The 16,112-nt window shown below is 42.9% G+C and overlaps 1 protein-coding gene across 1 annotated transcript in view; it reads left to right on the top strand.

The window, feature by feature from the left end:
- Positions 1-16,112, top strand: part of glrbb (glycine receptor, beta b) — a 141,030-nt gene that overhangs the window by 81,112 nt on the left and 43,806 nt on the right. The window contains exon 7 of the mRNA XM_055645745.1: positions 7,188-7,328. Coding sequence (XP_055501720.1) covers positions 7,188-7,328 — 141 coding nt within the window. The remainder of the gene's footprint in view (positions 1-7,187; positions 7,329-16,112) is intronic.

The raw sequence follows: 16,112 nt of genomic DNA on the forward strand, positions 1-16,112 counted from the left end.
AATGGACTTAAATGTAGAAATGGTGCTAATATATGTTGCAGGCCATACAACATCATGAAGAGAGAGCAGAGTTTAAGGTTGATAAAGTGTCTGTCCCACTTTCACGACCTAATTCACGACCTCTGCCAAGTTTGCCCTTGACTCATACTCGCAGCATGGTCGCCACAAGGTCGTAGGAGGTCATAGGTAGGTCGTAGCAGGTCGTGATGCTTGTTGTAGGTACTCGTGGCATCAAGTAGGTTGCGACGTTTTTTCTAGCGTGATAAAAAATGTCCATGAGTAAAAAAAAAGGTCGGCATGGGAAAAATCTATACTTTTTACTCGTAGGTAGGTTGTAGGTCGGTTGTAGGTAGGTCGTAGCAGGTTGGGATGCTAGTAGTAGGTAGTCGTAGGTGGTCGGAGGCAGTCAAAGGTAATAGCTTTGGGGTGGAAAAAAAGGTCAGTAGAAAAAAAATGTAATTTAAACAGCAGAACATCACCTCTGTCACTCCAGGGCATGTTCATTCATAGCTGGAGAGTTTTTTGGAGAGGAGACTTGTGTTTTGGAGATGGCACCAAAAAGGCAGCAGCACAGGGGGGGGGAGGGCACAACCCTAAAAAAAAGCTGCCATGCAGGTGTTGCCCACCCAGGAGGAGGAGTGGCAGGAGGTGATGCCACAGGAGGTGATAGTGCAGGAGGAGGTAGCCCTGCATGAGAGACCCCTGGAGGAGGAGACCAGGGTGGTAGTATATGTCCCCACCACCACCCCATCCTTCACTGCCTCATTTGAAGGCAGCAAAGCAGCCCTTTCTCCTGTGTCTGACACAGCATCAGAGGCAGATGCCCCATTGGTGGTGAGGGAGGGCTGGAGGAAGGTTATGCCCTACACCTTCACCAGGCAGCAGGAGGGGGACCTTGAGGAATGGTTCCAGCAGAATGCCATCCTGTACGAAAAGGAAAATGACATGGACAGGGACAGGGACAAGAATGGCATGCTTGCCATCCACTGCCCCACATGTGTGCTTAAAGTTCCATCTTGTCAAAGCCCAGCGCCACTCTCTTCCAGTCATCTGGTGTACTAGGACAGTCCATCACCTCATCTCCATTCACCCATTGAGACCTCTTCTTGTGCTTCCTCGTCAATCTTGCTCTTCCCCTTCTGCCTTTCCTTAAAAGGCTGCTGAAGCAAAAAGGCTACTTCAAACAGCAGTAAAACGTACATGGTCGAAGCCAGTCTTCAACATAGTCGAAGGAGGTCGAAGGAGGTCTTCAACATAGTCGTGGGAGGTCGTACACATAGTCGTGGAAGGTTGTAGGGGGTGGTAGGTTGCCGCGACCATGTTTTTTTAAGGTCATTTAAGGTCGTTTAAGGTCGTCAGAGGTCGCGAATTAGGTTGTGAAAGTGGGACTGGGGCTATGTTGTGTTAGGTTGTGAAAGTGGGACGGGCTTAACTTTCAAATTTCCAGCATCTGCAGGGCTTTCAATCTACATTTATATTTCTGGTCATTCATCTGTCCATGTTGGTATTAGTATGCAAAGTAACATGATGTTAAATACCTACCAAACACATGATACATTTGGGCAAATGGTGTGTCATTAAAACAACTAATTAACAATTGTCAATTTGCATCGGTTATCTGTAACAAAAAGAGGGACATTTTAGGTCAGTGTAATGTAAGACGTTAATAAAATAAAACGAGCAGTCCGCACAACACTTGGTACCTGCTCTTTGTTCAATGAGATCACTTCAATAATTTGCCTTTGTGCGACTTTCTTGCACTAACCTTCAATCCTTTGATTCCCTGAACATGTAAAAACCTGTCAAGTTCTTTCCTGAATATATTCAGCAACTGAGCCTCCAGAGACGTTTTGGGTAAAGAATTATGAAAGTCACCAGATGAAGAAATTTCCCTTGGTTTGTATCCTAAATGATACATAGATTCATAGAATGATACAGTGTGGAATCAGGCCCTTCAGCTCAACTTCCCCACACTGGCCAGCATTGCCCAGCTACACTAGTCTCACCTGCCTGCGTTTGGTCCATATCCCTCCAAACCTGTCCTATCCATGTACCTATCTAACTGTTTCTTAAATGATGGGATAGTCCCAGCCTCAACTACCTCCTCTGGCAGCATGTTCCGTACCCCACCAGCCTTTGTGTGAAAAAGTTACCACTCAGATTCCTATTTTCCCTTTCACATTTTATTTTGAGATCATGGTCTCAAGTTCTAAATGACCAAACCAGAACAAAAAATATTCTCCCTACTTTTCCCCTGTCATAACCCATAACCACTTTGTACATTTCAATAAGAAAATCTCTGTGGAATAAATTGGATTGAAAACTTGGAAAAAAATTGTATTTTGTTAAGTTTTGTAGGCTCCTTTCTGGTTACACAGTCTTTCTTGCTTCTGATTTTAAAACTCCACATTTTGTAGAGCGAGAAAAATGTCACTAGTAATATTTTGGATATAGAAAACGATACAATGCTTAGAAGAAATGCTGAAAATAAAATAATTTGCTATGCATCTATCCATCCATCCAGAATTCCCCATGCTTTAGCAATGTGCTCATCAGATCTTGAGATTCCAGCCTCTGCAATCCCTTGTTGACACCAGGTAATGTTAACGATGGCGCCTTGACACACAATCGCCTGCACTCTCGAGACTCACCCCGGTCCCCAATTCACACACCCCCCCACACTAGGCTGTCCAGATCCCTGGTTCCCATACACCCTCCAGACACACTAGGGCCTCAGTTCCTCCACTGCCCCAAGACTCCAGGGAACACCAGATCCCAAATTGCCCCAAGACCTGAGGTCCCTTGTCCCCATCTCCCTAGAGACTCACCATTCCCTGCAATCCCCCAAGATTCACCAGTCCCTGTGCACTCCTTAGACCCAATGATCTCTCAAAACTCTCTGGGGTCCCGTTTCTTGTTCCCCTGAAACTACATAGGTTATGTTTAAGTTTGTCATTGTCACGAGTATCAGGGTATCGTCAAAATTGTGCTATATCTCAGATCAGATATACAATCGTCAACTTCAAGTGCAATAGGTAGAGCAAAGGGGATGATACAGGGTGCAGAATATAGTTCTCAGCATTATAGTGCGCCCGTTCCATAGACAGTTCAATGTCCCCAGTGGGGTAGAGTTGAGTCAGACAGTACCTTAGCTTATGGAAGGACTGTTCAGAACCTTATTACAGAGGGGAAGAAACTCTTCCTGAGCATGTTGGTGCACGCATTCAAGCTTCTGTATCCTCTGCCCGAAGGGAGTGAGTAGAAAAGGGAATAACTAGGATGGGACAAGTCTTTGATTATGTTTGCTGCTTTTTTTGAGGCAGTGTGAAGTGCAAATGGAGTCATTAGTGGAGAGTCTGGTCTGTGCGATGGACTGGGCCACATCTCTCTGCAGTACTTGTGGTCTTGGGAAAAGCTGTTCCCAAATCAAGCTGGGCATTGCTGATTTCATCATAATCCTGGGTGGCATTTAAAAAAAAAAAAAAAATGTATTGTAAAATTAATGAATAACATCAAATAGTCTGGAAAATATTACACTCCAGCACCACCAATGTCCCAAATATGACAATTTATTTAAATGTTACTATGTTTGCAGAAGAATTGCCACAAACCAGTAAGTTAAAGAGTACAAAAATGTGGTGGCTTATAAATTAATAATAAATTTGACAAAAACAGAAATTGCAAAAATAATGTGAAGGATAAATGGCAGAATTGAAAATAAAGCACATTTTGCTACACTCTCTATTTCCACTGAAACCCACTCCCACCTCCCCTCATGGCAACGAAACATTTTTGATAAGGCCTCCTGTTGGCTCCAGCACCACCTCATTAAAACAAAAAGTGATGTAAGGGATATAATATGTCTAATCATTTGTCCTCTGGTATGCTGGGTCTCAGCCACAACAATGTGTTGCAGGTGTGTGGAGGTTCTACGCTGCCAATGTTGTGAAACTGAAATAAAAGCAGAAAATGCTCAAAGTACCCAGCAGACCAGGCTCAATGAAGTGAGAAATAGAGTTAACATTTTACTGCCAGAGACCTTTTATCATAACTGGGAAACGTTAGGGATAAACAGTTTTAAGAAAACTGGGGCGGCGCAGCGGTAAACATAGAAACATAGAAAATAGGTGCAGGAGTAGGCCATTCGGCCCTTCGAGCCTACACCGCCATTCAATATGATCATGGCTGATCATCCAACCAGGTATTCTGTACCTGATTTCTCTCCATACCCCCTGATCCCTTTAGCCACAAGGCCACATCTAACTCCCTCTTAAATATAGCCAATGAACTGGCCTCAACTACATTCTGTGGCAGAGAATTCCAGAGATTCTCCACTCTCTGGGTAAAAAATGTTTTTCTCATCTCAGTCCTAAACGATTTCCCCTTTATCCTTAAACTGTGACCCCTTGTTCTGGACTTTCCCAACATTGGGAACAATCTATCTGCATCTAGCCTGTCCAACCCCTTAAGAATTTTATAAGTTTCTATAAGATCCCCCCCCTCAATCTTCTAAATTCTAGTGAGTACAAGCCGAGTCTAACCAGTCTTTCTTCATATGAAAGTCCTGACATCCCAGGAATCAGTCTGGTGAACCTTCTCTGTTCTCCCTCTATGGCACGAATGTCCTTCCTCAGATTAGGAGACCAAAACTGTACACAATACTCCAGGTGTAGTACAACTGCAGTAGAACCTCCCTGCTCCTATACTCAAATCCTTTTGCTATGAATAGAGTTGCTGCCTCACAACACCAGAGACCCGAGTTCGGTCACTACGGATGCTGTCTGTAAGGAGTTTGTACGTTCTCCCCGTGACCGTGTAGGTTTTCCCCAGGTGCTCCAGTTTCCTCCTGTTTCCTCCCACACTCCAAACGCAGTGGCGTAAAACCCGGGGGGGGGGGGGGGGTGGCAGAGAGGACACGTCCCCCCCCATGTTTTGAGAGGTGGTGTGCAGGTTAGTTGGCTTCAGTAAAGATTGTAAATTGTCCGTAGTGTGTAGGATATTGCAAGGTACGGAAAGTTAATGGCCAGTGATAAGGTGGAAGGCAGGAAGTTAGTAAAACAAAATAGAGGTGAACGGCTAACTTTTTAAGCAAATAAACCAAAGAAAATCAATCCAGATGATAAGGATATGGAAGAAACAGAATCATTAACTGATTTATTTTTAAATAGTAACAATGCTGAAAATGGCAGAGACACTGGGCTGTGGGAGAGCTGGGAGGGGGAGGGGAAAGATGAAGAGAAAGCAAGGACTACTTGAAATTAGAGAAGTTAATGTTGATATTGCTGGGGTGTAAACTACCCAAGCAAAATATGAGGTGCTGTTCCTCCAATTTGCGCTGGGCCTCACTCTGGCAATGGAGGAGGCCCAGGACAGAAAGGTCAGATTCAGAATAGGATTTTGCCCCCGCCCCCCCGACATCAGTCTGAATAAGGGTCTCGACCAGAGACATTGCCTACTCCTTTTCACCTTAGATGCTGCCTTACCCGCTGAGTTTCTCCAGCTTTTTATCTGCTTTCGATTTTTCCAGCATTTGCAGTTCCTTCTTAAACAATGCTGAAAATATTCAGTTTCGGACATGATAGAATTCACGCTTGAATTTAGCCAATTGAAATGGGCCTATTCAGAAGATGTTCTTTAAGCTTATATTGAACTTCATTGTAGCATCTTCAGCGGTAAGGATGGAGAGCATCCTTATAGATCGTATAGATGTGTGTAAAATCAAGTAAGGAATAGATCAGGTTTTCGTTTAGTTTCGTTTAGTTTAGTTTAGTTTAGAGATAGTGCCGAAACAGGCCCTTCGGCCCGCTGAGTCTGTGCCGACCAGCGATCCCCACACTTTAACACTAACATACACACACTAGGGACAATTTTACACAAGTATGCCAACCCAATTAACCTACAAACCTGTACGTCTTTGGATTAAGGGAGGAAACTGAGAAAACCCACCTCGGTCACGGGGAAAACATACAAACCCCATAGAGAGAGCACCCGTAGTTGGGTCTCGGACCAGAGACCATTGCCTACCACAGTCGCCTGATTTCACAGGTAGATGCTGCCTTACCCGAATCGAGGGCCAGAGTTATCTCCAGGTTTTTATCTGCTTTCGATTTTTCCAGCATTTGCATGGGTTCCTTCTTAAACAATGCTGAAAATATTCAGTTTCTGACATGATAAACGCGGGCAGGTGGGACTGGTGCAGCTGGGCCATATTGGCTGGCGTGGGCAAGTTGGGCCAAAGGGCCCGTTTCAACACTGCACAGATGTTCTTTACGCTTATATTGAACTTCATTGTAGCATCTTCAGCGGTAAGGATGGAGAGCGTCCTTATAGATCGTATAGATGTGTGTAAAATCAAGTAAGAAAAGATGTACAACTACATCAGTGCAGCGCATCATCTGAAAAGTGCTCAAGCCCTGTAAAGTGGGAAAGAGGAGGTGAAAGGGGATGTGTCCTGTCGTTGCACTGCAAGATGCTGTGAAAGGGAGAGTGGAAATAGAGGAACCGGATTATGCCATAGGTTTATGTTTCTATATTGGAAGGGGAGGAGAGGAGTAGATGCTTTGTAGTGTTGTCCTATGGGGAGTTTTGGAAATGCATGAATGTGAAGTCTAATGGGGTAGAAGGCGAGGGAGGGACGGGGAGGGGAAGGGTAAATGCAAAAAAGGAAACGTGTTCTGGAATAGTTTCTAAGCTGTGGTCTGTGCAATGATTTAGAATGACTCATCTGTACATTGCAACCCTATCAGAGTAATCTGTTAGCAATAGCTAAGTTCTAGAAGACTGTAAGACTATACGACATAGGAGCAGAATTAGACCATTCCCCCCATCGAGCCAACGCCACCATTCAATCATGGCTGATCTATTTTTCCCTATCAACCCCATTCTCCCCAAAACCTTTGGCACCTTTACTAAACAAAACACAATCAATCTCCACTGTAAGAATACCCAATATCATGGCCCCCATAGCCTAGACCTACAGTGCAAAGCTATGGTGCCCACCTAAACCAGGTAAAACTGTTTGACTTGAGTAAATAGAAAAGATTGACAAATGCATGGAAAGGAGAAACAGGAGGTGCAGCCGACCAATGATTTGCCATTATTGCAGCCAACAAAATTACAGTTTTGTTTTAATCACATTTCCTGCACCTGCATCCACTTTTGTTAATTATGTGCACCTTCCTTCTCAGTTGGCTACACCACAGAAGACCTCAAGTTCAATTGGCAATCTAAGGACCCTGTACAGATGGAGAAAATTGCATTACCACAATTTGATGTTAAAGAGGAAGACATTGAGTATGGAAACTGCACTAAGTATTATTCGGGCACTGGTGAGCAATTTCGCATCAATATTGAAAGTTGTTCTGATGCATTATTTTGAAGGCATAAAACTTTGGAGAAAAACTTTGTAGAAGTTCAAGAGTGGGTGCTTTGTTTTATTTCAACTGGTGACATGTGAATTGATGCAAGATCAAATCAGTTGGAGTTAAAATCCATTTCCCCTCAGTGCCACTTTCTAAATTTGGCTGAATGAAATTTGTTTATTGATTGAATTACAGGATGTCTTGCTCAAAGGTTACACAACTACATTCAGAGATCATTTCACACACATACAAATCCATTAACCCTTCTGCATCCAACTACATTAACCAAACAGTCATTTGAGGCATTAAAGTAAATACAATGACATTTCCAGCAAATGATATCAAGAGAATTAAATATAAACATTAAGCATTTAGTAAGTTTCATTTGAACAATTTTCACAATGGAATATTGAGTGCATTTCTGATTACCACACAAAGGAAGGACATGGCTGCATTGAATAGTGTACAGAGGAAACTCATCATAATTGGAAAACTTTAGTTTGGGGGTAAGATTGGATGGGCTGGGCTTATTTTCTCTGGAACAAACAAGGCTGAAGGATAATGTAATGGAAGTGTATGAGATTATAAGGTAGAGTGATACAGTATGGACACAGGCCCTTCGGTCCAACTTGCCCACACCCACCAACATGTACGAGCTACACTAATCCCACCTTAAACGTTGGGATAGTCCCTGCCTCAACTACCTCCTCTGGCAGCTTGTTGCATATGCCCACCACCCTTTGTGTGAACAAGTTACCCCTCAGATTCCTATTAAATCTTCTCCCCTTCAACTTAAATCTATGTCCTCGGGTCTTCGATTCACCTTCTCTGGGCAGGAGATTCTGTGCATCCACCTGATCTATTCCTCTCATGATTTTATACAGTACTAGATTAAGTGGGACACATTGGGTCCCATGTTCACACGGGAGGGCTGGTCCCCCGACGCAATATTCCACCTCTCCACCAATTCCAATATTGGTGGTCAGTGGGGGGGGGGGCTTTCTGGAGTGCTGGTATGGGTTCTTGGGGTGGCAGCTGAGTCCCTCAAGCCTGATCTGCTGGCAGCTAACTAACGGCTGGTGGGCTGGCAGTTGACTCGTGACTATTCCTTGAAATTACATTTCAAGCAGGGTGCAAGGCCGCCAAATTTAATTCCATGTTCCTATCATTTCAAGCAGGGTGCAAGGCCACCAAATTCAAGTGCAGTTTCTTACCACTATGAGCAGGGTGCAAGGCCACTGAATTCAAGTGCAATTTCCAACCACTTCAAGCAGGGTGCAAGGCCACCAAATTCAAGTGCAGTTTCATACCACTTCAAGCTGGATGCAAGGCCACCAAATTCAAGTGCAGTTTCATACCACTTTCAGCAGGGTGCAAGGCCGCCAAATTCAAGTGCAGTTTAATTCCACTTCAAGCAGGGTGCAAGGCCACCAAATTCAAATGCAGCTTCATACCATATCATGCAGGGTGAAACCACCATAAAACCACACAAAAAACCAAACTCACAGTTCAGTAGACATTCAGTGTGTTCAGTTGATTCACAGCTCAGACAAAGTCATGACCTCTCCCTCTCCCATCATGCAGAGACTGAGCCACACCCACACTTCTGGGTTTTATAATCCCTCCGCCTCCCACCAGAAAAGGTGAGGCTTTCAAGGCGTGATTGACAGGAGAGAGATTCTCAACATTTTTTAAACACTGATAACACTGAGGAGAGGGGGGATAACAGCCGTAAGTGGTAGCATTTTATCTTAAATCAATATAGAGTGCAAACAGGAAGTAAGTGCATTTGCAGTAGTGCCTTTTAACTTCAAGCCAAAGTACCCAAAGCCATTTGCAGTAAGTAGTCAACTTCAAGCCAAAGCAGCCATTTGCAGTAAGTAGTGCCTTTCAACTTAATGCCACCATTTGCAGTAAGTAGTGCCTTTCAACTTCAAACCAAAGCACCCAAGCCACCATTTGTAGTAAGAAATGCCTTTCAATTCCAATCCAAAGCTCCCGAGCCACCATTTGCAGTAAGTAGTGCCTTTCAACTTCACGCCAAAGCACCCAAACAACCATTTGCAGGTAGTGCCTTTTACTTCAAACAAACCATATTTTCATTTTCAAACCACATTAATGGTACTCACAATTGTGTAGACATTTGTTCAGTGTTATTCAGAGCTCATAGAGACGTGACCCTTGACTTCATCCATCTTGCAGAGAATGAGTGAGGCACACCACTTCCTGGTTTTATAGTCCCTCCCCTCCCTCCAGCAGGTGCAGCTGAGAGAATGGTGTTTTTTTTAACTTCAAGCCAAAGCTCCCAAGCCACCATTTGCAGTAAGTAGTGCCTTTTAACTTTAAACCAAAGCTCCCAAGCCACCTTTTGCAGTAAATAGTGCATTTCAACTTCAAGCCAAAGTACCCAAGCCACCATTTGCAGTAAGTAGTGCCTTTACACTTCAAGCCAAAGCACCCAAGCCATCATTTGCAGTAATTAGTGCCTTTCAATTTCAAGGCAAAGCACCCAAGCCACCATTTGCAGCAAGTAGTGCCTTTCAACTTCATGCCACCATTTGCAGTAAGTAGTGCCTTTCAACTTCAAACCAAAGCACCCAAGCCATCATTTGCAGTAAGAAGTGCCTTTCAACCAAGCCAAATCACCCGCCACCATTTGCAGTAAGTAGTGCCTTTCAACTTCAAGCCAAAGCTCCCAAGCCACCATTTGCAGTAAGTAGTGCCTTTCAACTTTAAACCAAAGCTCCCAAGCCACCATTTGGAGTAAGTAGCGCCTTTCAACTTCAAGCCAAAGCACCCAACCAACTATTTGCAGGCAGTGCCTTTTTACTTCAAACAAACCATATTTTCATTTCAAACCACATTAAGGGTACACACAGTTGTGTAGACATTTGTTCAGTGTTATTCAGAGCTCAGAGAGACATGACCCTTGGCTTCATCCATCTTGCAGAGACTAAGTGAGGCACACCACTTCCTGGTTTTATAGTCCCTCCCCCTCCCTCCAGCAGAGGCAGCAGAGAGAATGGTGATTTAAAAAAAAACATTAATATATCTTTGATTTTTCATCGATGGGAAAAATTATCCGCACCTGTAAAGTGGAGAGGCTCTGAGCGAGGAGGCCAAAAATGACGGCCGTAGGTTGCGGCGTTCTGTCGGAAAACGCAGCACAGTGGGCTAAATGCGGTCAAGATCAGAGATTTAGTAAGAATGGTAGATAGTCAGGATCTCTTTTTGCCACGATGTGTGAAAAATTGAACAGCTATGTGCAATTTCTTTTAAAAACAAGAAGGTTCTCGACCCGAAACATCACCCATTTCTTCTCTCCAGAGATGCTGTTAGACCTGTTAGTTTGACGTCAGTGGTGTGCAAATTTATGGAAACGATACTTAGAGATAATATATATAAGTATCTGGATAAACAGGGTCTGATTAGGAACAGTCAACATGGATTTGTGCCTGGAAGGTCATGTTTGACTAATCTTCTTGAATTTTTTGAAGAGGTTACTCGGGAAATTGATGAGGGCAAAGCAGTGGATGTTGTATATATGGACTTCAGTAAGGCCTTTGACAAGGTTCCTCACGGAAGGTTGGTTAAGAAGGTTCAATTGTTGGGTATTAATGGTGGAGTAGCAAGATGGATTCAACAGTGGCTAAATGGGAGATGCCAGAGAGTAATGGTGGATGGCTGTTTGTCAGGTTGGAGGCCAGTGACTAGTGATCTGTGATGGGTCCACTGTTGTTTGTCATGTACAACAATGATCTGGATGATGGTGTGGTAAATTGGATTAGTAAGTATGCAGATGATACTAAGATAGGTGGTGTTGTGGATAATGAAGTAGATTTTCAAAGTCTACAGAGAGATTTATGCCAGTTGTAAGAGTGGGTTGAAAGATGGCAGATGGAGTTTAATGCGGATAAGTGTGAGGTGCTACATCTTGGCAGGACAAATCAAAATAGGACGTACATGGTAAATGGTAGGGAATTTAAGAATGCTGTTGAACAGAGGGATCTGGGAATAACTGCACAGTTCCCTGAAGGTGGAATCTCATGTAGATAGGGTGGTAAAGAAAGCTTTTGGTGTGCTGACCTTTATAAATCAGAGCATTGAGTATAGAAGTTGGGATGTACTGTTAAAATTGTACAAGGCATTGGTGAGGCCAATTCTGGAGTAAGGTGTACAATTTTGGTCGCCTAATTATAGGACGGATGTCAACAAAATAGAGAGAGTACAGAGGATATTTACTAGAATGTTGCCTGGGTTTCAGCAACTAAGTTACAGAGAAAGGTTGAACAAGTTAGGTCTTTATTCTTTGGAGCGCAGAAGGTTAAGGGGGGACTTGATAGCGGTCTTTAAAATGATGAGAGGGATAGACAGAGTTGACGTGGATAAGCTTTTCCCACTGAGAGTAGGGAAGATTCAAACAAGAGGACATGACTTGAGAATTAAGGGACAGAAGTTTAGGGGTAACATGAGGGGGAACTTCTTTACTCAGAGAGTGGTAGCTGTGTGGAATGAGCTTCCAGTGAAGGTGGTGGAGGCAGGTTCGATTTTATAATTTAAAAATGAATTGGATAGTTATATGGACGGGAAAGGAATGGAGGGTTATGGTCTGAGTGCAGGTAGATGGGACTAGGGGAGAATACGTGTTTGGCACGGACTAGAAGGGCCGAGATGGACTGTTTCCATGCTGTAATTGTTATATGGTTATATGGTTATATGCTGCCTGGCCCGCTGAGTTACTCCAGCATTTTGTGTCTACCTTCGATTTAAACCAGCATCTGCGGCTCTTTCCTTCACAGAAATCTAATCTTGCTAGTTATCGTTCATTTATTCAATTACAAATTATCAGCAAAGCTTTTTTTTAAATTTTTTTTTATTTTATTAGAAGTACAATATAGTGATACCTTTTTACAGGTTCCCAAAATTATGTTAACATAATACATTCTCTACAACTTCATTAAAAAAAAAAAAATTTTAAAGAGAGAAATAAGCAAGAAAGAGATAGTAAAGAAAGTCTAAAGTGTGTGAATAAAAAGGAGGAAAAAGAGATAGCGAGGAAAAGAAATAAGCAAGAAAAGAAAGCAGGAGGGAGCTTATCAAATCGCCACTAGGAGATGATTTTTTATATTCAGCAAAGTTATGGAAAGATTCGTCAAAAGTACTCCACGCCTCTTGATAACTCACTTACTAATAACCAGCACACTGGTGCCTAATTTGGGTTTGAATGAGAACATTCTCCTTCAGACGATATCACAGCCATGATCCAAACCAACAATTTGTATACATTGGGTATGCAAACAAAGAATCTCACCATGCCAAGTCACATGTGACAATGAAGTACTCCATTCTAATTCCAGGGACGAGGTGAAGTGAGAGTAATTCCCCCTCAGATCAAGGCATTATTTGACCAATTGTGGCATTGAGAACCCTGGTTAAAGTGAATTTAAAAGACATCATGGAAATCACACGGCAGCAGATGGAATGATATATCTCACAATGGAAGATGATTGTCATTGTGTAGGCGAATGATCTTAACCCCAGGATATTGCTGCCTGGAATCATTAGGCAGTGTCCTAGGCCTAAACCACTTCAAATGTGTATATATGCTGATACATCCAAATTTGAAGAGGTTTAGTCCTAGTACACTGCCTAATGACCCCGTCCCACTTAGGAAACCTGAACGGAAATCTCTGGAGACTTTGCGCCCCACCCAAGGTTTCCGTGCGGTTCCCGGTGGTTGCAGGTGGTTGCCGGAGGTTGCAGGTAGTGGAAGCAGGTAGGGAGACTGACAAAAACCTCCGGGAACCACACGGAAACCTTGGGTGGGGCACAAAGTCTCCAGAGGTTTCCGTTCAGGTTTCCTAAGTGGGACAGGGGCATTAGGAATTCATGCAGCAAAATCCCAGGGTTGAGATGCTGATGAAGGGAAACATTTTAAATCCATTTGAAATTGTTATCCAAATGAAGCAGTCAATCCTTGCCTGCAGAAAGCCATTGGCCACATTCAGGCATAGGGTTATAAATGAAGGAGCATTCGCACCACAAAAGTGCCATTCGATGATCAACATAAAGAGAGAGTCTCACCGCTCTGCTTGATATACAATGGCATTATGTTCGCCGAGTCCAGACCATCATAGATTTGAGAGTCTGGACCTCACCATGGATTTGAAAGTCTTCCGAGTCAGCCACACAAATACTGTGGTTACAAGAGCAGGCCAGAGATTGGGTATACTGGGGAGACTTTAAACTAGAATGGTTGGGGCGAGGGACTCAAATAGCGAAAGCTAGTAGACAGAATGGGAGGCAGGAAGCAGAAATGGGAAGCACTTGGACACAAGAGGAGAAAGAAGAAAAAGGAAATAAACAGAGAATAAGAGGCGGGGGGGTTTCTTAAATGTGCATATTTTAATGCTAGGAGCATTGTAAGAAAGGTGGATGAGCTTAGAGTCTGCATAGACACCTGGAAGTATGATGTTGTGGCGATCAGTGAAACATGGTTGCAGGAGGGCTGTGATTGGAAACTAAATATTCCAGGATTTCGTTGCTTCAGGTGTGATAGAATTGGAGGGGCAAGAGGTGGAGGTGTTGCATTGCTAGTCAGGGAAGATATTACAGCAGTGCTTTGGCGGGATAGATTGGAGGGCTCATCTAGGGAGGCTATTTGGGTGGAACTGAGAAGTGGGAAAGGTGTAGCAACACTTATAGGGGTGTATTATAGACCGTCAAATGGGGATCGAGAATTGGAAGAGCAAATATGTAAGGAGATAGGAGATATTAATAGTAAGCACAAGGTAGTGATTGTGGGAGATTTCAACTTTCCACATATAGACTGGGAAACACATTCTGTAAATGGGCTGGATGGTTAGGAATTTGTAAAATGTGTGCAGGATAGTTTTTTGCAGCAATACATAGAGGTACCTACTAGAGGAGGGGCAGTGCTGGACCTCCTGTTAGGAAATGAGACGGGACAGGTGGCGGAGGTATGCGTTGGGGAGTACTTCGGGTCCAGTGATCACAATACCATTAGTTTCAATATAATTATGGAGAGGGTCAGAACTGGACCTAGGGTTGAGATTTTTGATTGAAGAAAGGCTAACTTTGATGAGATGTGAAATGATTTAAAAGGAGTGAACTGGGACATTTTGTTTTATGGGAAGAATGTAGAAGAGAAATGGAGGACATTTAAAGGGGAAATTTTAAGAGTACAGAATCTTTATGTTCCTGTTCGGTTGAAACGAAACAGTAAAACTTGGAAAGAGCCCTGATTTTCAAGAGAAATTGGACATCTTGTTTGGAAAAATGGGGAGATCTACAATAATTATAGGCAGCATGAAGTAAATGAGGTGCTTGAGGAGTATAAAGAATGTAAAAAAAAATTAAGAAAGAAATTAGAAAAGCTAAAAGAAGATATGAGGTTGCTTTGGCAAGTAAGGTGAAAGTAAATCCAAAGGGTTTCTACAGCTATATTAATAGCAAAAGGATAACGAGGGATAAAATTGGTCCATTGGGGAGACAGAGTGGACAGCTATCTGCAGAGCCAAAAGAGATGGGGGAGATATTGAACAATTTATTTTCTTCGGTATTCACCAAGGAGAAGGATATTGAATTATATGAGGTAAGGGAAACTAGTAGAGTAGCTACGGATACTATGAGTTTCAAAGTAAAAGAAGTACTGACACTTTTGAAAAATATAAAAGTGGATAAGTCTCCAGGTCCTGACAGTATATTCCCTAGGACATTGAGGGAAGTTAGTGTAGAAATAGCCGGGGCTATGACAGAAATATTTCAAATGTCATTAGAAACGGGAATAGTCCCCGAGGATTGGCGTACTGCGCATGTTGTTCCATTGTTTAAAAAGGGTTCTATGAGTAAACCTAGCAATTATAGACCTGTTAGTTTGACTTCAGTGGTGGGCAAATTAATGGAAAAGATACTTAGAGATAATATATATAAGCATCTGGATAAACAGGGTCTGATTAGGAACAGTCAACATGGATTTGTGCCTGGAAGTTCATGTTTGACTAATCTTCTTGAATTTTTTGAAGAGGTTACTAGGGAAATTGACAAGGGTAAAGCAGTGGATGTTGTCTATATGGACTTTAGTAAGGCCTTTGAAAAGGTTCTTCATGGAAGGTTGGTTAAGAAGGTTCAACTGTTGGGTATAAATGCAGTAGCAAGATGGATTCAACAGTGGCTGAATGGGAGAAGCCAGAGGGTAATGGTGGATGGCTGTTTGTCGGGTTGGAGGCAGGTGACTAGTGGGGTGCCTCAGGAATCTGTGTTGGGTCCTTTGTTGTTTGTCATGTACATCAATGATCTGGATGAAGGTGTGGTAAATTGGATTAGTAAGTATGCAGATGGTACCAAGATAGGGGGTGTTGTGGATAATGAAGAGGATTTCCAAAGTCTACAGAGTGATTTAGGCCATTTGGAAGAATGGACTGAAAGATGGCAGATGGAGTTTAATGCTGATAAATGTGAAGTGCTACACCTTGGCAGGACAAATCAAAATAGGACGTACATGGTAAATGGTAGGGAATTGAAGAATGCAGTTGAACAGAGGGATCTGGGAATAACCGTGCATAGTTCCTTGAAGGTGGAATCTCATATAGACAGGGTGGTAAAGAAAGCTTTTGGTATGCTAGCCTTTATAAATCAGAGCATTGAGTATAGAAGCTGGGATGTAATGTTAAAATTGTACAAGGCATTGGTGAGACCAAATCTGGAGTATGGTGTACAATTTTGGTCGCC

This window comes from Leucoraja erinacea, chromosome 1 (assembly GCF_028641065.1).
Source record: "Leucoraja erinacea ecotype New England chromosome 1, Leri_hhj_1, whole genome shotgun sequence".
In the NCBI taxonomy this organism is placed as follows: domain Eukaryota; kingdom Metazoa; phylum Chordata; class Chondrichthyes; order Rajiformes; family Rajidae; genus Leucoraja; species Leucoraja erinaceus.